Genomic DNA, 22,373 nt, shown 5'->3' on the forward strand with positions numbered 1-22,373 from the left:
TAATATATGCAAAGTGTCTATCTAGTATTTTATTTATAATAAGCCTCCAATGAATGATATAACAACAGTTGCAGCAGCAGCAGCTAATAGCTGCTCTTCTAAGCTTTAACCTGTAGTCCTCAGAAGAACTAATAAGGTTTAGGTATTATTATTGTCCCCATTTTACAGATAAAGATACTGAGGTTCAGAGAAGTTACGTGATTTGCCCGAAGTCACACAACTAGTGGGTAGTGTTCAAACTCCAGCAATATGCCACTGTGTTAAACTTCCTTTTACCATAGCTGCTGCTATTATTGTCTCTTTGCTCCTTTCAGTCATAAAAGCAGGACTCCTGAGTAAAGTTTACCATGCTCACCTACGTCGAGTGCCATGAGATCATGTGCACAGTGAATCCAGAAGCAAGTCACAGCCCTGCCTTTAGAATTGTACAGCTACAGATTGTATGGGAGGTGTTTTTCTAAATGTGTAGCAAGCAGCAGTCATCACAAATACAAAGTTCAATATATTTTCTGTATTTGTGGATTTTTATGCTCTCCCCAACTCTCATTCTTTGTTATAGGCTTAGCATAGTAGCAGCAGAAGATGAGATAGGGAGTAGGGAAGCAAGGCTCAGGACAGTCATAAAAATCACGAAACGTTGAAGTTGGAGATGTCCCTTGAAGACCTTCTGGTTCAGCCCCTTATTTTTCCCTCATAGAAGAGAAAGAAATGGCCTAGTAAGTGAAAATGGCACTGACTACAAGTCAGAAACCCTCAACTCTCATTTTGGTTTTGCCTCAGACTCCCTCTGCGGCCTCAATTTAGTCCCTTCCCCTCTCTGGTTCTCAATCATTGATCCAATCAAGAGTTAGACTGGACACATTTGGAAATTGAGATCAAATGGAAATCACTTGAAATTCTGGCAAACATATATAAAACTTCTCCACGTATACTTCAATAAGTCATTACAGTTTACAAGGTTTTTTTTTTCCCCTTCTTTAATCTTTTTCTTTTTACCCTTAGAAAGGATTTTAAAAAAGCATTCTCTAGTTAAGGAATCCATTTTCCTCCAAGGACTTCTGCTTCCAGGAAGATGAAATAGATGTATTCGTCTCCCTGTTTCTCCTACTAAGTGCTAAAAATCCTGCATATTATATGTAAAACAAATATAAGACTCTGAAAGGTGGAGAAGAAAGCAGACTATGTAGGGACTTTGGGACCCACAGAGCAACACAGTGGTAAGTTCCCTGGGTTTTCTTTTTACCACATGTATCCTAGACTTGGAGCCAGTGACCCAGAAATACCAATGGGTGTGGATTTTTAAAAAGCCCTGAAAAAAGCCTGCACTCTGTAGCCAGAGGACCAGGAAAATGACAGCCTTTCTAAAAGAAACTTTTGGATAATGACTGCCCTAATCTAGCCATGCACCATAGTAAAAACCGTGGCCTTATCCCTACCCAAATCAGCAAAGGCCAAGTGGGAGGCCTGGACTTTACCCCACACCCAACAGTAATGAGGCACACCTCTCCTTCCTCACTAGCGTGGTGTCCAGAAGAGGCTGGTTGGAGAAGCAGGACTTTCACCACTGCCCAGCAGTAATGAGGCCACTACCACCACCACTCCTAGGAGATCAGTGGGGATCATATGGGAAAAGCAGTAAGGCAATTCTGCCTCTCCTGGCTGGGATGGTAATAATGGAAGCCTAGTGGGGAGTCAGAATTCCTACCCATGCCCAGCAATAATGAGGAGCCCCTCCACCCCTTGGTTGTCAATAGAAACCAAATGGAGAACCTGGATTTCTGCCTCACCTGGCAGTAGTGAGGTGGCACTTCTCCTTCCCCACTTCCCTTGCTGAAGAAGTGTCAGGGAAAAAAAACCAAAAAAACCCCACCTAAAATAGAAAGTTTAAATAAGATCAGGAGTATCATAATATCCCATTGTCCTTGTTTTAGTTAAAAATCACTTGTCATACCAAAAACCCAGAAAATCTCAATTTGAATGGAAGAAGATAATAAATGCCAATACCAAATGACAGAGATATTAGAATTTTCTGACAAAGATTTTAAAGCAGTCATTATAAAATACTTCAATGAGCAATTAATAAACATGTTGGAAAAAATGAAAAAAAAAAGTCTCAGGAAAGAGAAGATTTAAAGAAAAACTGAATGGAAAATTTAGAACTGAAAAATATAATAGCCAAATTAAAAACTCAGTGTTTGAGCTCAACAATAAAATGGAGCAGACAGAGGAAAGAACCAGGGAACATAAAGATATAACAATAAAAATAGGAACTTCCCAAATTTGGTAAAAGACATAAACCTACAAAATTCAAGAAGCTAGATGAACTCCAAATAAGTAAACCCAAAGAAATCCACACCAAGACACATAAACATTTGAAAACGAAAATAAGGAAAATATCTTGAAAGCAGCCAGAGAGAAATGATACATATTTATAGAGGAAAATCTATTTGAGTGACAACTACTTTCTCTTCAGAATCTATAGAGGCCAAAAGAAATGGCATATATTTCAAGTGTAAATAGAACAGAACCATCAATACAGAATTCTATATCCAGCAAAAATGTGCTTCAGGAAGGAAGAGAAAATTAAGACACTCTCCAATGAAGGGAAACTAAAGGAATTTGTAACTATCAGACCTATCCTAAAAGAATACCTATAGGAAGTTCTCTAAACTGAAAATAAATGATCAAAGAAGGAATCTTGAAACGTTTAGAAAGGAAAGAACAGAAAGAAAAAATGTGGGTAATTACATTTTTCCTTCTCCTCTTGAGATTTCTAAATTATGTTTAACAGTTGAAGCAAAAATTATAACATTGATATGATCTAAGTGTATACAGAAGTATTTAAGGCAATTATATTATAAATAGGGGAGGGTAAAATAACATAAAGGGAAGTAATATACTTCTGTACTTCACTTGAACTGGTAAAATGTCAACACCAGTAAACTGTATTAAGTTACATATCTAATGTAATATCTAGAATGACCACTTTAAAATCTATAAAAATAGACATACTCCAAAACACTATAGGTAAATCAAAATAGAATTCTAAAACATTTATTAAAAAATATAGGAAGGCCAGAGAAAGAACACAGAGAAATAGAAAACAGACAACCATCAGAAAACAGATAATAAAATGGCATACAGGCTCTAACATACCAATAATTACATTAAATGTAAGTGGTCAAAATATACCAATTAAAAGATAAAGATTGACAAAGTGGATTAAAAAACAGAACCTAAGTATATACTGTCTTTAGAAAACTTGGTTAAAATATAATCGTATAGGTAGACTGAAAGTAAAAGAATGGGAAAAGATACATCATGCAAACATTAATCAAAAGGAACTAGTAATGACTATATTAATATCAGATAAAGTGAACTTCATAGCAAAGAAAATTACCAAGAACATAGAGTGACAATACATAATAATAACAATGAAAGGTTCAATTTACCAAGGAGTCATAGCAATTCTAAATGTGTATGCATGAAACAAGTGAGCGGCAAAATATATGAAGCAAAAACTGATAGACCTGAAAGGAGTAATGGACAAATGCACAATTATAGGTGGACACTTAAACACCCCTCTCTCAACAATCAGTCAAATAATAGAACAGAAAAAATTAGCAAGGATATACATAAATTAGCAACAGTATCAACCAACAGGATTTAATAGACATTTATAGAACACTCCACCCAAAACATCTGGGTTTCTGATAGGCATTAGATAGGGAAATATTTTCTAAACCCAAATCAGCACATGGGATATAAGAAAGTTTTATTTGTTTTTCTATATATATTTAGTGACTATGTAACACATCACATATGACATATGACGTGTTTAATGTTTTTTCATTAAAATGGGTACTTATATAAAGATTTTTTTTCAATTTTTCTACAACAGAATTGTAAACACCCTCTTGAAGAAGTAGGCTCCATAGGCTGCACTTGAGAGAAGGGAATCTTCCTTTCAGCTGCAGTGATTGACCTCTTACTGAGTCTTCCTGGAGCTGCAAGTGCAGGCATCAAGGAGCAAGACAGTTTGGGCATAGGACACAGTCCCCTCCCTGACTCAAGGCAACCAGAGCCTTCCAGCTGCATTGTTGCTTGGGGAACCCTGGGATTTCTTTCTCATAGTAGAGTTATACTGTGTGCAAAATAGACTTTTAGACCAGACTAAACACTCAGCCACATTGCTTTATCTCTGTTCCAAACAACCAACTTGCAAACAAACTTTTGGAGCACAGCCCTTATGTTTCTGACATCCTTTCCTTCTCTGATTTTCTCTTCTCTTCCTTCTGGATCTGCCTTTCTGATATCCAAGTAACTAGTACTTCAGTAGTCTCTTTTGTTTCCCCATTACCCACCCTGTCTGTATAACCTTGGGTAAAGAGAAAGGAGGCAAGAATTACCTGTCTTCTTGCTGCTTTGTGTTCTTGGTTTATTCTCTGCATGGGAACTTAGTTCAGTCTCCTAGTAGTGACCATAGGCTAACCCTTAAGCAAGCATTGCAATCATCCTAGCCGGCCTCTTTATACCTCTCCCCTTTGGGTCCCGTGTCGCCCCTGCCTCCTCTTGCAACAGCTACCACAGAACCTGCCTTTACCCAGGCTTGCCCTGGCCATGCCTCTAGTGATTCCTGTTCCCTTGGCTTGTGACAAATGCAAGAAGGCCCCTGCGGAGAGGGACTGATACTCATCAGATAAGACCCTGGCCCTTGCGGATGATTAGTGCGCTCCTCCCGAGCTTATATCCCATGAATGGTGAAGGGTAATTGATACTCAAACCAGTCACTTGAGTTGGTGACATGATTTTCATGTTACACAAAGAGAGGGGTCATTAGGGGAAAGGAATACCAGGTCTGAGATCATTTTCAGTGGTCAAATCTATGCCGTCCGGACCTTCCTCCTCCAGACCTGCTTCTCTGTGGCTTGACTGTCATCCAGACAATGACCTTTAGCGTACCAGTTTGACTTTTAGGAGGACTTGGGGTGTTTTCACATTATGTAATGTCTGTGCTTCAGCAGAAATCTTATGGAAACAAATGGAGGAAGTTTGCCAGTCCAAGTAGTGGATAATAAATCCTGACCTATCTGGATAGAAACTGATTTTCTGTATCCTTTAGTTTATACACATATTTTTTTATCGTAGTAAGGTCTGAAAAATTCAAGAAACCAAATTATTCAAGTATTTCAAATGCTGTTGTCCTTTTGGCAGAAATGGTGCTTCTTATAGGCTGAGATGCTATGTGTTAGCCTTCTTCAGCAGACTGAGTGAAACGTCCTTTCCTATCCAGCATTCAGGACAGAGGAGCCCTAATTCAATTAGGATACTTTATAAACTTTACCACAGTGTTCATTAGATCAATTGATATAACTAGATTGTTTTGAATGTTATTTTTAAAGAAAATATATGGTTTTTTTCTTTAATTTTAAATCTGGAATATTTGCTACTACACATTTTCTTTAGAATAGATGTTCTTCTGTTTCATGAGAAATAAATTTTTGAGGGAGACAGCTGAATTGGATTTTCTGATCAAAGCTAAAAGCAAATATATTTTAGCTTAGCAGTATCACAGGTCAAGATAATTAATGTTAAAAAATATTCTAGGGTCTTTTTGTTAGGCCAAATTGATGTTTTAATTCCTTTCAGTTACCTAACTAGAAAAACATAGTGCAGACAAAGGGCATTCCTGGTAGATTACGTTACTTCTGTTGCATACATTCTTGTAAAAGACACTTTCATAATCTTTCCTTTCCTTAATCAAATATGGAAATAACTTTTAAAAACATATACAGTGATATGAAATGAACAGAACTATTCAATGAACTGACACATAAGCTTCACTAAAAAATCACAAATTTCTTCTCAGCATATTTTTGACTTAATCCCAGAATAATATTTTGAATAAGACAAAACCAGACTGCCATGTTACCTATTCTCTCATTTATGTGTGTAGCTTAGGAAAATCCATTTATAAAAGCCAACTTCAGCTTTAGTTATTCATGGAAGTTTAGCCTAAAATTCAGCAATGAAGGAAAAGATTTTGTGTGTGTGTGGTCAGTATCAGGATTTAGGGCAAAAGGTGATTAGATAACAGTACTAGAATATCATCTCTGGTTTAGAAGTAAATGACTCAGTGAAGGTTTTATTATTTTTTTCTATAGAAATTTATATATATCTTTAAATTATCTGCCACTCTAAAAGTTGTATTATTTTTTAAAAAATCATACACCTTGAGTTGTGTGTTTCACTTTGGTGAACTCAATATCACATAGATAAGACTATCTGTTTGCAGACTAAATCAATGGTTATAATAACGAAGGTCTTGGCTTATGGAGGAACATGTGAATAGTAAACATTACTCCAAATTACGCAGAAATTTTAGAATGGGAGAATTACTTTTTTAGATCTGGTTTTTACATTGTTAAAAGCCACAATTGGCACAAATAGAAACTGTAGAAAACGATCGGGGAAAAAAATAAAGACCTACCAAAGAACTGGCCCTTGTAAGACTTCGTCTGGGTTTCTGAGCATGTGTAATCCTGCTTAACTTCTGACAAACTCTCCTGGTTTATGCTTCTTGATTGCCTAGCCTGAACTTTGCCTGAGCAGCTCTGGACAGAACTCTGCTGGAGCGTGGGATACTCACATCTCCAGGACTATCCAGTTTCACAGTCTGTCCTCGGCCCCAAGAATTTTGCTACCATGCAGCCCTGCTTGGCTCGCACCTAACTCCTCTACATTTGGTAACATCTTGCCAGCCTCAGGACCAGTTAGAAGATGTGCTAGGAGGGGCTATCCTTGGAACGGCTTTTTTGCAGTCAGCTCCTACCTCTTCCCTCCTATAGGGAGGATCTAGTGTATAGATAAAGATTGATGCCACCCTCCTCCCCTACTCAAGTACCAGAATCTGATAGGAAGCTGACAACCACATCAACCCCTGTTAACCAAAAACACCCAGAAAATCGAGAGACCCCATTTTTATTTGCTTTTATTAGCTAAGACTGAATTTGGCTACAGATAACAGAAAACTAAATTACAGTGGCCTAAACAGATAGGGATCTATTGATATTTTTCTCATGCACCAAGAAATATAAAGGGGAGAGTCCAGAGATGAATAGTATCTCAACAGTGCCATCAACGATGTGCGTTCTTTCTGGATTTCCACTCTGTCCTCAGCACATTTATCCTCATGCTCGTCATCTCGTGATCACATGATGACTTCTACTCTAGGCCTCATGCCTGACATTCAGATGGAATTAAGGAAAATGGGGCAAAAGCAGAGGCTTATTCCTGATGAGGCTTTGGCTTATGTAGGAAGAGAGGTCCTCCCCCAGGAACCTTGCCTCTCCATTGCCTCTAGTAGCCAACACTAGGCCATATCCCTAGCTATAAGGGATGTGGAAAAGCCATATGTTTTGACTTTCCCATGTCTCTAGTCAAGGAAATGAGGGGGTTTGTATTGGCTTTTGGGTAGGTACTAGTATTTACTACATCCCTACTTCAAGATGGTCTTGGACCTACCTACCTACCCATCTTCCATGGACCTACCAAACACCTAGCTAGTAACTCCATCCATACTAGTTAACTAGTAACCTAGACAGTTAACTCCATCCTCTTCACCATAACTAAAGTCCACCACATCCATGCCCCCTCCAGAATGTCTTTGGGCTTCTCAAGCCCTGACAAGACCACCTCAGACTGGGGTCCGCCGTTTATTTATGGGAGACCCTCTTGGAAGCACGTCTAGATGCACCTATCCACAGGAGAGCCTGTCTTGGTTCCCGTGATTATTAGTAGTACCCTTATTATTTTAAAGAGAATTTAAATGAAAACTTTTTGCTGTTTACCTCTATTTGTGTGCTTCCTAGTGGCTTCTGTCCTCAGCCACCCTCCCATCATGGAGGTAAATATACCAAACCCTTTTTCTAATCCAGCAAATCTTTTAAGGAGCATTTTTTTAAGAGACTGGTTTTTTTCTTCTAAACCTTATGGCATACTTTGGACATACAGAACCTAACAGCCATTTTAAAGAATATTAAAGTGACTAGAAATAATATCTTGGTCAGAACAGACCAGGAGTAACAATAACATTTTACACTGCAGTGTACACACCCATGTATGGGAGATTTCCTACCTCCACATTTCACCTGCCCTAATTAAACTGTGCCCAGTTCAAGTAATTCCCTTTGCTTCAGCACCATCAATCCTCCCTCCCCAATATAAAGGCAAAACTGAACAAACTGGGGCATTCTACTGTGAAACTGTGCTAATGGCATTGGATCACATGCCACCAAAACAGCAGGGCAACTTGGCTTCCAACCCCCAAGTTCTACTTCAGAAAACTGTTCGTACATCTCCCCCAGACCTCCTATTGTATCATTCATTGTGGTTTTTCTTCCCTCTGCATTTTCCCTCACTGCTATGGCCAGTGCTTTATGTGGCCTAGTCTGGGGCCAGTCTCAACAGAAGCTCTTAGATTGCCACTCTTGCCTGCAATGATTTGTCCCAGTTTTATACGAGTATCTGCCAGCTTGGCTTACCATGGCAGTGTTCTGGCCTCTCTTGTGATGTCAGCTCTTGCACCACTTCAAGGAAGGCAGCAGGTATTTCCTCCTGACCTGTTTCCCTCCTACCCCCGCAAATAAGGAAAACACTGGCCGAGTCCCTTCCCATTTATTTTATTTAACAGCCCTTAACTCACAGCTGCCATGAACCAAGCACTTGCATAATCACTGGAGAGAACAATAAATGAAATATAGCTGCTGCTATATTTATATATATATATATACATATTTATATAGCATGGTAGGGGAGATAAATGTGAAGAATTTTAACATATCACACTTACGACTGTTATAAATACAGATACAGGTCAGGAATGGTACCAAGAAAAGGAGAAATTAGTTCTATCTAGATAAGTAAGGGAGAAGACAAATGAATTTGGACTTGAAGATCAGTTGGGAATTTTCCAGACAGACAAAATGGCATCAAGATAGGTGATTGAGTTAAACAGAAGGCAGCCTTCTATTGTAGATTATGTGTACTTGGAGAATTTAGTGGTACCATTTAGCCTGGGAGATGAATGTCTTATTGGTCTTCCAACTTTAGCCCTCACTCATTTCGTTCCTCAGCCACTCCACTGGGAGTTGATGTCCTGTAGTGATCTTTAAACGCTAAGCAGATTTCAGAAGATGATGGTAGCAAGTAAAATAGAACATTAGACTCAGTGAGGTTTTTATTACACCTGTATTTAGATTTTTAAGGAAATAAAAGTAAATAAGTACCATTCTTCTAAACCATTCTCTTCCCTTCGTGTTTTGTTTCCATTACTCCTGCTACTAGATATTTCCTTCACTGTGGTGCTTGAAACTGAATTCTGCTAGGTTTCCAGGAATGCTGTTGATAGTCATTGCCAGGAGAAATGTGTTTTCCCCTTAGGAAATTACACTTCTATTTAGTATTATTGTTTTTGGCCACTGTGCTGTGTTATGAGCTTTTTTTTTTTTTTTTTTTTTTTTTTGCGGTACGTGGGCCTCTCACTGTTGTGGCCTCTCCCGTTGCGGAGCACAGGCTCCGGACGCACAGGCTCAGCGGCCATGGCTCACGGGCCCAGCCGTTGCGCGGCATGTGGGATCTTCCCGGACCGGGGCACGAACCCGTGTCCCCTGCATCGGCAGGCGGACTCTCAACCACTGTGCCACCAGGGAAGCCCTATGAGCATTTTGGAGGAAAGAAAAAGATAATTGCTTCCTTGGAGCAATTACTAGAAATGAAACTGGTATTCTACTTTCTAAAAACAACAAAAAAGTACACTTACATGGGAAACTACCAGGAAAAACAAGAATAAGAATAAAGGTGAGGTGAGGTACATTCCCTGATGAAAAATTTACTTTTAGAAATGTAAGATTCCTTACAAGTTTTTTGAATGTTTATATTTTTTCCAATTCAAGAATAACACTACAGAAAAGTGCTTAAGATGTAAATGTTTACCTCCATGAATTATCAGAAAGCAGGCTCCCATATAACTCCCTCCCAGCTCAAGGATCACCATTGCCTGGATCTCAGAAGCCTCTTTTATACCCCTGCATATCCCACAATCCACTTCTGAGCTCATTCAGGTTGTTGGCAGAATCCAGTTCATGTGGCTTTTTGACTGCAGTCCCCATTTTCCTGCTGGCTGTCAGCCAGGGGTCCCTCTCAGCTCCTGGAGGTCAGTCACTTTCAGGTCCTTTTCACATGAGCTCCATTTTCAAACCAACAGTGGTGCATTTAATCCTTCTAGTGCCTTGAATCTGTGACTTCTTCTGCCACTAGCCAGAGAGAACTCAAAATTTGAAGGACTCGTGTGATCAGGGAAGGTCCACTGGGATAATCTCCCTTAAAGTCGTCTCAACTTTATAACATAACCTAGTCATGGGAGTAATATGTCATCATACTCACAGGTTTCACCCACACTCAGAAGGGAGGGATTGTAAAGGGCAAGGAGTATTTGTGTCATCTGGGAATTCTGCCTACCACAGACCACCTGTTTTCTGCTGCTCTGAAATGCTACCTTTGTCAAAAATTAAATACCTATATATGTGTAGTCATTTGTGGAAGAATTTATTTAAAATCAATATTATTTCTTCCTTAAATGTTTGGTAGAGTGGACCAATGAATTCATCTTGCCCTCGAGTTTTCTTTGTGCAGAGGCTTTAAATTACAAATTTAATTTCTTTAATAGATATAAGACGATTGAGGTTATCTATTTATTGTTAAGTAAGCTTCAAATTTGTGTCTTTGGGCAGACTGGCTGTTTCATCTAAGTTATTGAATTTCATGACATAAAGTTGTCCACAAAATTACTTGATTATCCTTTTGATGTCTGTATTATATAAAGGGTTGTCATTTCTCTTTCCTGATACTGGTAATGTTTTATGTCTTCTCACATTTTTTTCCTGATCAGTCTGCCTAAAGATTTATCAGTTATTGAACTTAATTTTAGTTCCATTTAGTTTCTCAATTGTTTTTCTGGTCTCTATTTCATTAATTCCTGCTGTGAACTTTATTATTTACTTTATTCTGCCTACTGACTGGAGTCAGACCAAATATCTTTCATATCAATATACGTGAGTATGTTAAGTCCCTTTATTTAAGAGAGAGAGACTTTAAATTTTGTTTTTAAAGAAATTACTTATGATTTCAAGAGACATAACATATGACAAAAGATTAAAAATAAAAGACAAATAGGCAGATGATGCCAAAAAGAAAGCAAAGTAACAATAATAACACCAACCAAAGTAGAATTCAAGGCACAAAGAATCAAATGAAAATTTGTGTAGCAGTACCAGAAAATCACATCAATTCATGTTATCTCTGGCGTTCTTCCTTTTTCTCAGTTATTTGACATCTCGAAAATGAGGGTCACTCTGCTCATTCCACAGTCAGTATAATAGAACTAACCCTCATAAGCAACTCCTAAAGATCACTTAAACCTGTTTTAAAATAAACAGTCTTTTTAGTTGTGTCCTTTTTAAAAAATTATCGAGATGGTTTCATGTTCATAACTATGTGTGGTTTCCCTGGTATACATGATTTATCTGTCAAAATTTGTGATTCTAATCCTTAAATCATAAAAATGCCTTGATCAGGTATGATTACACACATCTGCTGTGGTATCTGACATTAGGCCATCATCCTGCTAACGTTGCTATTGAGAAAGCCAGGTGAGGGTGAGAGAGGTTCTTCCACAGGGCATGCTCTTGTTTCCAGAGACAGTGCATGTTGCTGACTCACATGCCTCTCTTGGCCTCACTAATATCTCACATCACATAGCATTTGGCAAAAGAAAAGAGTAAAACAGGAATATACTACAATTAATTTGACATTTGTGTTTGTTCTATATATTTTATCTGTTTGCCTTTTTTTTTTTTTTAATGTAGTTAACGCTGCCTACCTTGGGAGCCAAGAAATGATGGAGGTGGTGAAGAGAGACAATGAAACCATAAAGGAACATTTATCTAAGGTAATCACTTTAGTGCTACAAGGAGGTAAGTAGATGGGCAGCAATACTTACTGAGGATGAAAGGCTAGAGTTGGTTAGACTCTGTAAGACCTCATGGGTTTGTAAATTTCAGATCAAGTTCTACTTCTAGTTAACATTAAGGCAGTCCTTGAAAGTTGCATAGAAAGTAAGTAAAGCTGACTACATAGTTACTTAAATATGTTTTGCCACCTGTTTTTGTTGGGTTTATTTTTAGGATCGATACTTCTCTCTAGAGCTTTGTACTGAAAAGACTCTCAATAATATTTATGGAAGAAATGAGTTATATTAAAATATAAGTGAAACATTGGAAAAGAACTAACATGCCTATGATCTGATGATCCAGTGAGCCCGTCTCTCTTATTCTCCAATGCATTAGAGTAGGAATGCCCAGCTGACACCAAGGCGAGTTTTCTATACAAGCAGGGGCAGAAAGGCAACAATTGAAATATTTAGCATTTTTGAGTTGCTGCTGTAAGTGCTAGAATCTTAACACAGGCGTATTTGGAAGCACAGTTTCTGAAACTGTGAGGGGCCATGGTTTAGAATATGTCTAAGCACCCTAGAATTAAGGTGGCCCTGGTACTCCCATGGCATCATCTGTCTGTCTGTCCATACAGCTGTCTGTCTGTACAGCTGAATAGGATAGAGCTGTACCATCTAACACGGTAACCACTAGCCACATGTGGTTATTTGTGGCTACTCTGAATTGAGATGTGCCATGAGTGTAAAACACACATTGAATTTCAGAAACTTAGTACCGAATAAATAAGTAAAATAGTTCATTAATATTTTTATATTGATTACCTGTTGAAATGATAATATTTTAGATACGTGGGGGTAAATAACATATATTATTAAAAGAAATTTCATTCGTTCCTTTATACTTTTTAAAATGCAGTTAGTAGAAGTTTTTAAATTACCAGTGTGCCTTTGTATTTCTGTTGGACTGTGCTAATATAGAGCTTTGCAGTCCAGTGCTGAACCGTGACATCTGCTGGATGCAATGAAACGAGCCCCACTGAGTGACCAACTCTTACAGGGCCCAGGAACCTACAATCTGCAAGTAAAATCTTAGATATCCTGCTGGGTTTAGAATCTCTTCATAAACTTTGAGACATTTGACTTAAACTTGCCTATAGTGTTAATTCATATTTCTATAACCTCCCAATACAATTATCTTAAAGCAAGAAATATATATGTTCTTAAAACAATATTTTTAGAATATCGATCTATCGTAGCTTCACCCAGAGAGGACTTTTGAAAGTGCCAGTCTGTGTTTGTCTTACGGCCATAGTGGTCATCATATTTCTAAAATAGCAGTTGGCCAGAGATTGAAATTTTGAAGACAGAGGAAACCCTCATTACCTGAATGGGGGAGGTTGGGGCCTCATAAGGACCCTCTTTCCAGGGCTTTCAACTGTTTCCACTCATTGACGTATGTGAAAATGCAAGAAAAACAGTATTTTATTTTTTAGTTAAATTATAAGTGAATTTGTTTCAAAGCTGTGCTTAAGTTCTCAAGGCTGGAAGTTCATAAAAACAACTCAGTTCCCAGTTAATAATAAGACTGGCAGATGCTCATTTCCAAAATTCACACTTGCTGAATGACTAGACCCGTCATGTGTCAAAGCCTGTCTTACCACCTGTGGAAGCCAGCTGCTGTAAAGTACTCATCATTCCTGGATTCTGTTTGTATGTTGTGCTCAGAAGGAGGTCAAAGGAAGGTGCTAACTTATTCCTGTCCTAAGTTAAATCCATATGCAAGTGTAATCATTCCCAGATAGAGGGCTGCTCATGGTAACTGTGTCAGGACCGTACTTTACTGACACTTTTGTGGGAGAAATATGGGGGTATAATGGTAGATGGCAGGCATTTCAAGGTTAATATTAACACACGGTCACAGGACTAAACTTTTCCAACTACAGGGAATGGTTTTATTTTGTTTTTAAGATAACATGACACGTACTTGTGGAGTTTGGGAAAGCAAGGCATTGTTTAGTTTAATGATGCACAACTACCTGCGATTAATTGAATGTCCTTTCTACCAGCTAAGTTTGAACTCTCCACTAGAATAATACAATTCCAATTCCTAAGTGAAACGAGGTATAGAAAGACAAGAAGTTTATTGCAATTTTTTTGTTTCTGTAATGAAAAAAAATGGAAACATGCTGTAATTTAATATTGGTAAAAGTTGAATCAACATATGTCTCAGTCTGCTTGAGAAAGTAAGGAAACTTAAAAGGGCACATAGTTCTAGCAAAATAGTGGGCATTTTCCCCTGCATTCCAAACAACCCTGATAATTAGTCAGACTTGAAAATCAGTTCCCAAGACTAGACATATCCCTACTTTAAATATTCTAGTCAAGGATACTCTGTCTCATTTCTGCCCAAATACAAGCATTCAGAAACCTTGTGCCTCTCCAGGACTGTCCATTGTAAAGATGTTTTGAGCCACACATTTCGTTGCAAGAATCGTTAAATATATCTATTATTCAACTTTTAAAACAGTTCTGGAAAATGTATCTTTGTGCCATCCAGTCAGGAAGCCACAGGAGATTTAGTCTAAAAACAGTCATTCTACTACCACATGTGCATGGCTTTTGGATTCTTTCTCCTCCTCTAAAAAACTATTATATCATAATCAGCAGACTTTGGTTCTAAATTCAAATTTTTTACCACTGAATTTCCACATGAAGAGAACTTTTTATCTTCTTGAGGGAAATGTGCCTTTTTAACTCGGAAAAATCTCCGGAGCTGATTGTCTCCCTTCCTTCTTTCCAAGGTCTAGAGACTTTACAGTGTCAGACACTGCTGCAGCACTACATAAGGTTATTTCCCTTTCTTGAAGCAAATATGTCAGACTCAGTTGTTTCCAAAAGAATATAGTAGGGCCTGTGGCATCATAGGTTGTGTTCTTTCTTCACCTGACTAAATTCTACCTGTCCTTTAAGACTTGGCTCCATTGTCATCTTTTTTTTTTTCTTGTGCGGTACGCGGGCCTCTCACTGTTGTGGCCTCTCCCATTGCGGAGCACAGTCTCCGGACGCGCAGGCTCAGCGGCCATGGCTCACGGGCCCAGCCGCTCCGCGGCACGTGGGATCCTCCCGGACCGGGGCACGAACTCATGTCCCCTGTACCGGCAGGTGGACTCTCAACCACTGCGCCACCAGGGAAGCCCTCCATTGTCGTCTTTAAGAGGGCTTCCCCAGCCCCTGGTTTTGGTTAGAAGTCCCTCCCCTCGGCTCCCATGGCTCCATATGTAAAGTTATCATATTGCATTTATCACACAGTATTTAAACAGTCGGTTTTCCCCTCTCACCCACCTTGAAGGTTTTTCTCATCTTGGTATCCCTGTGGCATAACACCATGCATGATACCTGGTGAACCATCAATAGATGTGTACTAGATGAACGGACAGGGACGCTGTTACAGATTCTAAGCCTTTTTGTGCCGTGGATCTCTCCAACTGTGTCGTGTGTGGACTCCTTCTCAGAATAAGTTTTTTAAGCGCATGAAATAAATACATGAGATTACCAAAAAAAAATTATATTGAAGTATAGTTATCAAAATATATTAAAAGCAAATTTGTGATATATAATTTGTGCATCTTTAACAAACTAAATAATGAGATATAATAGCAGTCAGAATTACTATTGTAAATATGTAGTGATATGCATAAACTTTTAGTTACTTAAAACAATTTTACTGTAATTTGAAATTTTCAGTAATTTTATAGATGACAAAAGATAGGTATTTCTAATATTCTGTGGTTTGTTGCCTGTGTTCATAATTGAAGGAAATACTAAATTATTGTTAGAGGTTAGCAAAAAAAATGATATATTCTTTTTCCCATCCAAGTTTACATTACTCCGCTCCCCTCAACTGCCACTGCATCTACCCATGAAACTGCGTGGACCTGTAGATCCCAGGTGAAGAAGTTGCTTTGAGGCACTAGAAAAGGTTAGGGAGTATGGTACTGTGGTTTGGTCACTGGCCTGAGAACAAGAAGCCATGATATGCTACACTAAAGAGACTATTTTGAGTTGTTAGGGAACCATTGAAGGATTTAAGGAAGGGGGTAATAATCAGGGTGATACTCAGAATGTTTGACAACCATATGACATAACCACTGACCCATCAGAACATATGCCGTCTGTGAACAGCCAGTTCAGAGGTGCCAGTTCATATCAGTTAGTCCTAGGAATGTGGCTAGATTAACCAATGAGAGGGATTATTTGGGGGGAAATGTGTATCAGAATGTTGGAAAAGAATGAAATTTGAAGTGGGAAAACTGTTTAGAAGACTTTTACAAGAACTAAGGCAGTGGAATTGGGGATAAAGAAGGGGTAGAATTTGGAAAGATTTAGGAAGTAGAATCAAAGACACTTAGTACCCATGGGATATGAGAGAATGGAGATGGAGTCTAAGGTTAGTTCTCTGTATTTGGATTTTGTAACAAGATAGGGAATATGGGAGAAGAAGCGCCAGCACGCTGTGGGAGCTGGTTGAGAAAGCAGTTCATTTTGGTACTTTTGTTTGAGATACCTGTGGGACATCCGGGGTACACGTGTCTGGCAGGTAGCTGGATATATGGGTGTGAAGCCTAGAAGAGGAATCTGGGCTGAATTTTGATTTGGGAATGATGAGGATATATTTGGAGTCATGAGCATGGAAATAGTAACCCAAGGAAGTATGTAGTATGAGGAGAGAATACATCTAAAGGTTGACCCTTGGGGAACACATTTAAAGGTTGGGAGGAAGGAGAGGAACTAATGAATAAGACGGAAATGGAGGGGGGGAGGGACGGGAATGAGAACCAGGATGGAATAAAGCAGAGTAAGAGAATCAACTGTGCATTTTCACCACGCCGGTCCCAGTCCTTCCGGGAGCCGCTGGGGTATGCTGTGTGTTATGAGGCACCTGGTGTGTCTGAGGCAAATAGGAGGTCAGCATTCCCATTCTGTCATTGTTCTCAGCTATAAGGGGATATAGTCTCATTCAAAGAAAAGTGAATTAATGTTTGGTTTAGAAACTTGAAGTTTTCATTTAAAACTCACTTAGGAGGGAAATTCTAAACTGCCGTGACCGTCCTTGGCCTAGGCTTATGGAAACAGCTGCTGTGTGCTACAGCCAGACCAAATCTGAACATCACTATCAGTCAGTAGGGGTCTGAAATGGTTCCCAGCGAGAGCACATGAGACGCTGCTTTCTGATGAAGGTAGGCAGCGGTGGAAGGACTTCCTGCAAAGTGGTGCTGCCCCTGCCCCCAGAGGGCCAGCCTGGGGCCAACAGTGTGGTTGGGAAAGGGTCAGCGTGTCCTCGGGAACAGGGACCCCTCTGCTACGGCTCTCCCCATCCTGCTTAGCCCGCCTGAGCCCAGAGGCGCATGTTGCCTTTGGGAACAAACAAACCTTGCACAGTTGTTTGCAGATCTGGGCATGCAAATCCTTCGGACATGCACACGTCCCGCTTAGTGGAGCATAGGATGTGCTCTCTGGACCAGCTAACCAAGACGGCCTTTCCGCCAACCTCGGTCTGAAACTGATGGTGTTAGTTCTGCCTGTTTAATTTGAAGCCTGTTCAGAATATCATAATCGTCCTGGAAATAGACAGGTTTGTTTGTACCTCAATCATTTTGACCTTGAGAGCTTCATTTTAGGCACTCATTTGTGGCAGCATACCCTTGAGTTTTCTAGTGGAGCGTGATCGGGGAGCAGAATCTTCAGAGGTACAGCATGAGCTTCAAACTCCAGCTCCACCATTTGCTTACTTATGTGACCCTGGTTAATTTACTTGACCTCACTGTGTCTCCTTTCTTCATCAATAAAATGGTTTAATAATACTATCTATTCTCACGCAGTTGTTCCAAAACTATAATGCTATATGCAATTCATATAAAGACCTTGCAAGAGTGTCTGGCCATGTACTAAGCATTCAATAAAAGTTTATTATTACAAAGTTAGTTATATCCTAGATATGCCTCTGAGTACTTTAAAAAGACTTTGGCTATCTTTTCCTCCCCCTGCACACCCCTTCAGATATTTTCATTCTTTAATGAAAGATTTTGGTAATATTAAATATGTAGCCAAGTGACCCTGGAATGCCCCAATCCCATTCTGGCCACTGCTTCCCATAAAATGCCTAAGGGAGATGTTGTATAGGAACAGCAGTGAAGGAAGACACAGTAGTACTTAAACTTTACCAGGACTTGGGCCCAGTACGGAGAATTCAGATGAGCTGGAATTGGCCATTTCTCTAAGTTAGTTAAGCAAGACCCTTCCCAGCACGTCTGCCAGTTTCCTGAGGCATATAACCAGTGAGAAACAGAAGCACAGGAGGATAAATAAAGAAGAGAGCCCCACTTTGCAGGGCTTTTGATGCATGACTATTCCAGTTACTGGAGAGTAGCGCAGTCCCTAACCCGCTTGGACTTCCTACTCCTTTCGCACCCAATTCCCACTGCTCCCCTAGATGCCTTCAGGGGGAGCAGGGCCTGGTGCTTGTGAAGGATTGTGTGTTCACCTCTGTCCTCAGCCACTTTTTTTAATTTTTAGGGATTTTAGTTCCCTTTTTTAAAAAATAAATTTATTTTATTTTTGGCTGCCTTGGGTCTTCGTTGCTGCACGCAGGCTTTCTCTAGTTGCGGTGAGCGGGGACTACTCTTCCTTGCGGTGCACAGGCTTCTCATTGCAGTGGCTTCTCTTTTTGCGGAGCACAGGCTCTAGGTGCGCAGGCTTCATTAGTTGTGGCTCACGGGCTCTGGAGCGCAGGCTCAGTAGTTGTGGCACACAGGCTTAGTTGCTCTGCAGCATGTGGGATCTTCCTGGACCAGGGATCGAACCCGTGTCCCCTGCATTGGCAGGTGGATTCTTAACCACTGCACCACCAGGGAAGCCCTAATTCTCATTTTTTTAAGAATGGAAATTGAGCCAGTTCTAGATAAAAGAAAGAAAGGAAACAAGGTAAATCGGAAAACGAATTTTCTGAACTATCTCCCTTTCTTCAGCAGTTGTTCAAGTTCTTAAAAATGGTTGCTCAGAAAGGCTGCAGTGAACTGTTAAAGCTTTGTGACTGCTACCTCTCTGTTCCTGAGAGGGCTGGGATTTTCAAATAACTGAAAGGAGATGCTTATGTTACAGAATAGGTTTCCTTTAAGGTTGCAGGGTCGAGGCTTAAGTGTCTGACTTCGTGGGGAGGGTAGAAGCAGCAGCCTGTTGCTCCTGTCCAGCAATTCCTATGATGCCTGTAGTCCTAGTCAGCTACTGAATAGAAAGAAGTAGTTCAGATAGAGATTTTTTTTCCAGTTTTATTGAGATAGAATTGACACATAACATTGTATTAGTTTAAAGTGTACAACATAATGATTTAATACATGTATATATTGCCCAGTGATTATCACAAGTTTAATGAACATCTATCACCTCACTTAATTACAGTTTTTTTTCTTGTGATGAGAACTTTTAATGTCTACTCTCTTAACGACTTTCAAATATTACAGTATAGTGTTAACTATAGTCACCATGCTGTATATTACATCCCCAGAACTTACTTATCTTATAACTGGAAGTTTATACCTTTTGACCACCTTCACCCGTTTCCTCCACCCCCTACCCCCTGCCACTAGTAACCACCAGTCTGTTTCTGTGAATTCGGTTTTTTGTTTTAGATTCCACATGTAAGTGAGATCATACAATATTTGTCTTTATTTGTTTGACTTCACTTAGCATAAAATACCTTCAGGGTCCATTCATGTTGTCGCAAATGGCAGGATTTCCTTCTTTTTTTATAGCTGAATAATATTTATTATCACCAGATAGAGACTTCTGTGTATGGCTTTTTTCATGTTTAATATTTTAAGATGTTGTTATATCATTGGAAGTGATTTTTGTTAGTTATTAGCTAAATCAAATATATAAACTTGTACCATAATGTGGTTTCTAATATGTCTTTTGTTCTTAAAATAACTCCTCTATTAGTAATGCATAAAAGCCAGCAACTCAGTGAATACGAAAACAAAGCTTTGTTGCATCAATCAGGGCAGAAGTCAGGTTTTCCTGCTTCTGGCTCCTACAGTACTTTGTTCGTACCTCTCTCTGCCTGTTGTGTTTAAGGGCCAGCTTGTACATGCCTGAGTTCTTCGCTACTCTGGAGCTTCTCCAGGGCAGAGCTGTCTTACTTCTGAATTTCAACCACTTAGCCATTGCCAGATGGGAGATAGGTTTAGAGTCATTTTGGGTGGAAATGCTGGGAATCTGCAGTTTCAGGAGCAAAAAGTTAAAAAAAAAAAAAGCCATTGGAAAAGACAACTGTGGCTGCTCTATGGGGGCAAGCTGCAGCAATTTGCAGGGACATTTTAACAGGGACATGTATCCTTAGGGGCAACTGAAGAGTTAAAGGAAAATATATCTGTGAGCACAGAGACTATCTGTGATAACTATGGTTATCACAGTAACCATAATTCCACCTTACTATAGAAGGTACACAGAGAAAAGCAAAATCCTGGGCAATTAAAACCTAGAATTGAGAAAATTAAATGTTGTGTTTAATAGAGAAACGATTACTTAACATAACAATTTGGAAATAGAATAATTTTCATCTCAATAATGTATACTCTTTATCAACTCTCATGCATATCAAAGCAAGTGCCAAGGAGAAATAAGCTATAGGAAATAATTTATTTTCTTGTAAACATTTGATTTAAACATCCTTCTGATAGCCTGAGATTCTTGGTTAACAATTCCAGTATTTCCATCACCCCTGTGGCATGCAGCACCCCAGAACTGTATACATCAACTTTGTGCGTGTCGGTGATTGTCACATGCAGGTAGTTTTCATAACCAGTTTAAGACCTCTCAGTCTTCAGGTTTGTGTTTTCATACCATGGTTCAGTTTATTCTTAATTGTAAATAGTAGTAAAAGGTACTGATTAGGAATGCCATCTCTGGATTTATAACTTGGTTTTTCACTGGGTTATATTCACTAATTGTTTCAACTTAAGCAAGTTAGTCTCTCTAAGCCTAAGTTTTCTTTTCTGTAAAACAGGAATAAAATACCTTCCTCAGAATATTATTATAAGGACTCAGTGAACACAAAACTTAGCATAGAGCCTGGCAAATCATTCTCAGTTTTCATCAGGTCATCGTTATTTGTTGCGAATCATTTTTACATATCGACATAGTAGTAGTGTACACTCTTCACCACTACGCTTTGGTGTCCGATTATTTCTTTCTTTATACTTCACCTGTCCTTCCCCCTCCCCCACCACTACCACCACACACCCCATACTTTTCCAGTTTCCTGTTTCAGGTTACAGGTGCAGAGTCCTCTGTTCGGATCTATTGCCTGTGACTTATAATCTGTAGGGATCAGGAAGTATCTTGAGCCAGTGTATTATGTAAAGGCAATAGAAATAACCACGTGTTTGACTTGTAAGCCAAGATTTTCTTACAGAGCCCTTCTTCTGAAGAAGAACTTAAATAAACAATACAAAACAAAACAAAAAGACCTTACCCCACTATCACTTAGAAATGTAACCAAATACAGCCCCCTCAAAATGATTACAGTGTGGAGGATTGAGAGGTGAAATCAGATGAACATATGGGAAACCTATGATCCTCACTGTTATGCCGTCTTGAACACTGACATCACTTTGTGTTGAGGTTCCTAGCATATGCCTTGGGCAGCGCATGCCCCATAACTACCTGGACAGGACTTGTCTCTTGATACCTGAAGGTAGGGGTGGGTTCCTGTAATCCATATTTATTACTCCTGCTCAACTGGCTGATACCTTCATGCATGAGGGGAGGAATGGCGCTTCCCCAGTGCTCAGGCTTATCAAGCTGGATTTCTCAGTGGAGATGGTTCCAGTTGTAATCGCCTCACTGAAAAGGAAACGCTCCATAGAAATCGTCTTTGAAGAGTTAGGTGGAAAGTAACAGCAGATGCCACAGTGATGCTTTCCTCCTTGTCAAAGCAACTTCATTGGGGGAGGTCTTTCCTGCCTTGCTTTCCTTCTAGGTGACCCTTTTGTGTTAGGGTTTTTCATAAGACCTCACCACCGTAGCTTGTACTGGTGTGAGGACTCCCACAGTACCCTTCTCAGTGTCCTAGTGTCTTCGGGCAAGGGTGCAGTGGAGCAGAGGAACAGACCTGATGGACACGAGCCCAAGTCTGAATTTCGCATTTCTAGATTTCTCAACACTGTTTCATAGTCTGAGGAAGTGTTGAACAGCTGTGCATAATGACTGTTCCAGATGCTATTTCCTAGATATAATTTAAAGGATTCTTGGTGCTAAGAGTAGGGAGTGGTTTAGAGAGAATCTAAAGTTATTAGCCCTATTGGTA

At 39.5% G+C, this 22,373-nt stretch overlaps 1 protein-coding gene across 2 annotated transcripts in view; it reads left to right on the forward strand.

Annotated features, from left to right (window-relative positions):
* Nucleotides 1–22,373, forward strand: part of LDAH (lipid droplet associated hydrolase) — a 94,743-nt gene that overhangs the window by 67,320 nt on the left and 5,050 nt on the right. For both annotated transcript variants that reach the window (XM_079941668.1, XM_079941669.1), the window contains one exon: nt 11,925–12,007. In XM_079941668.1, the coding sequence (XP_079797794.1) occupies nt 11,925–12,007 (83 nt within the window). The remainder of the gene's footprint in view (nt 1–11,924; nt 12,008–22,373) is intronic.

This window comes from Stenella coeruleoalba (assembly GCF_951394435.1).
Source record: "Stenella coeruleoalba genome assembly, chromosome: 13".
NCBI lineage: Eukaryota > Metazoa > Chordata > Mammalia > Artiodactyla > Delphinidae > Stenella > Stenella coeruleoalba.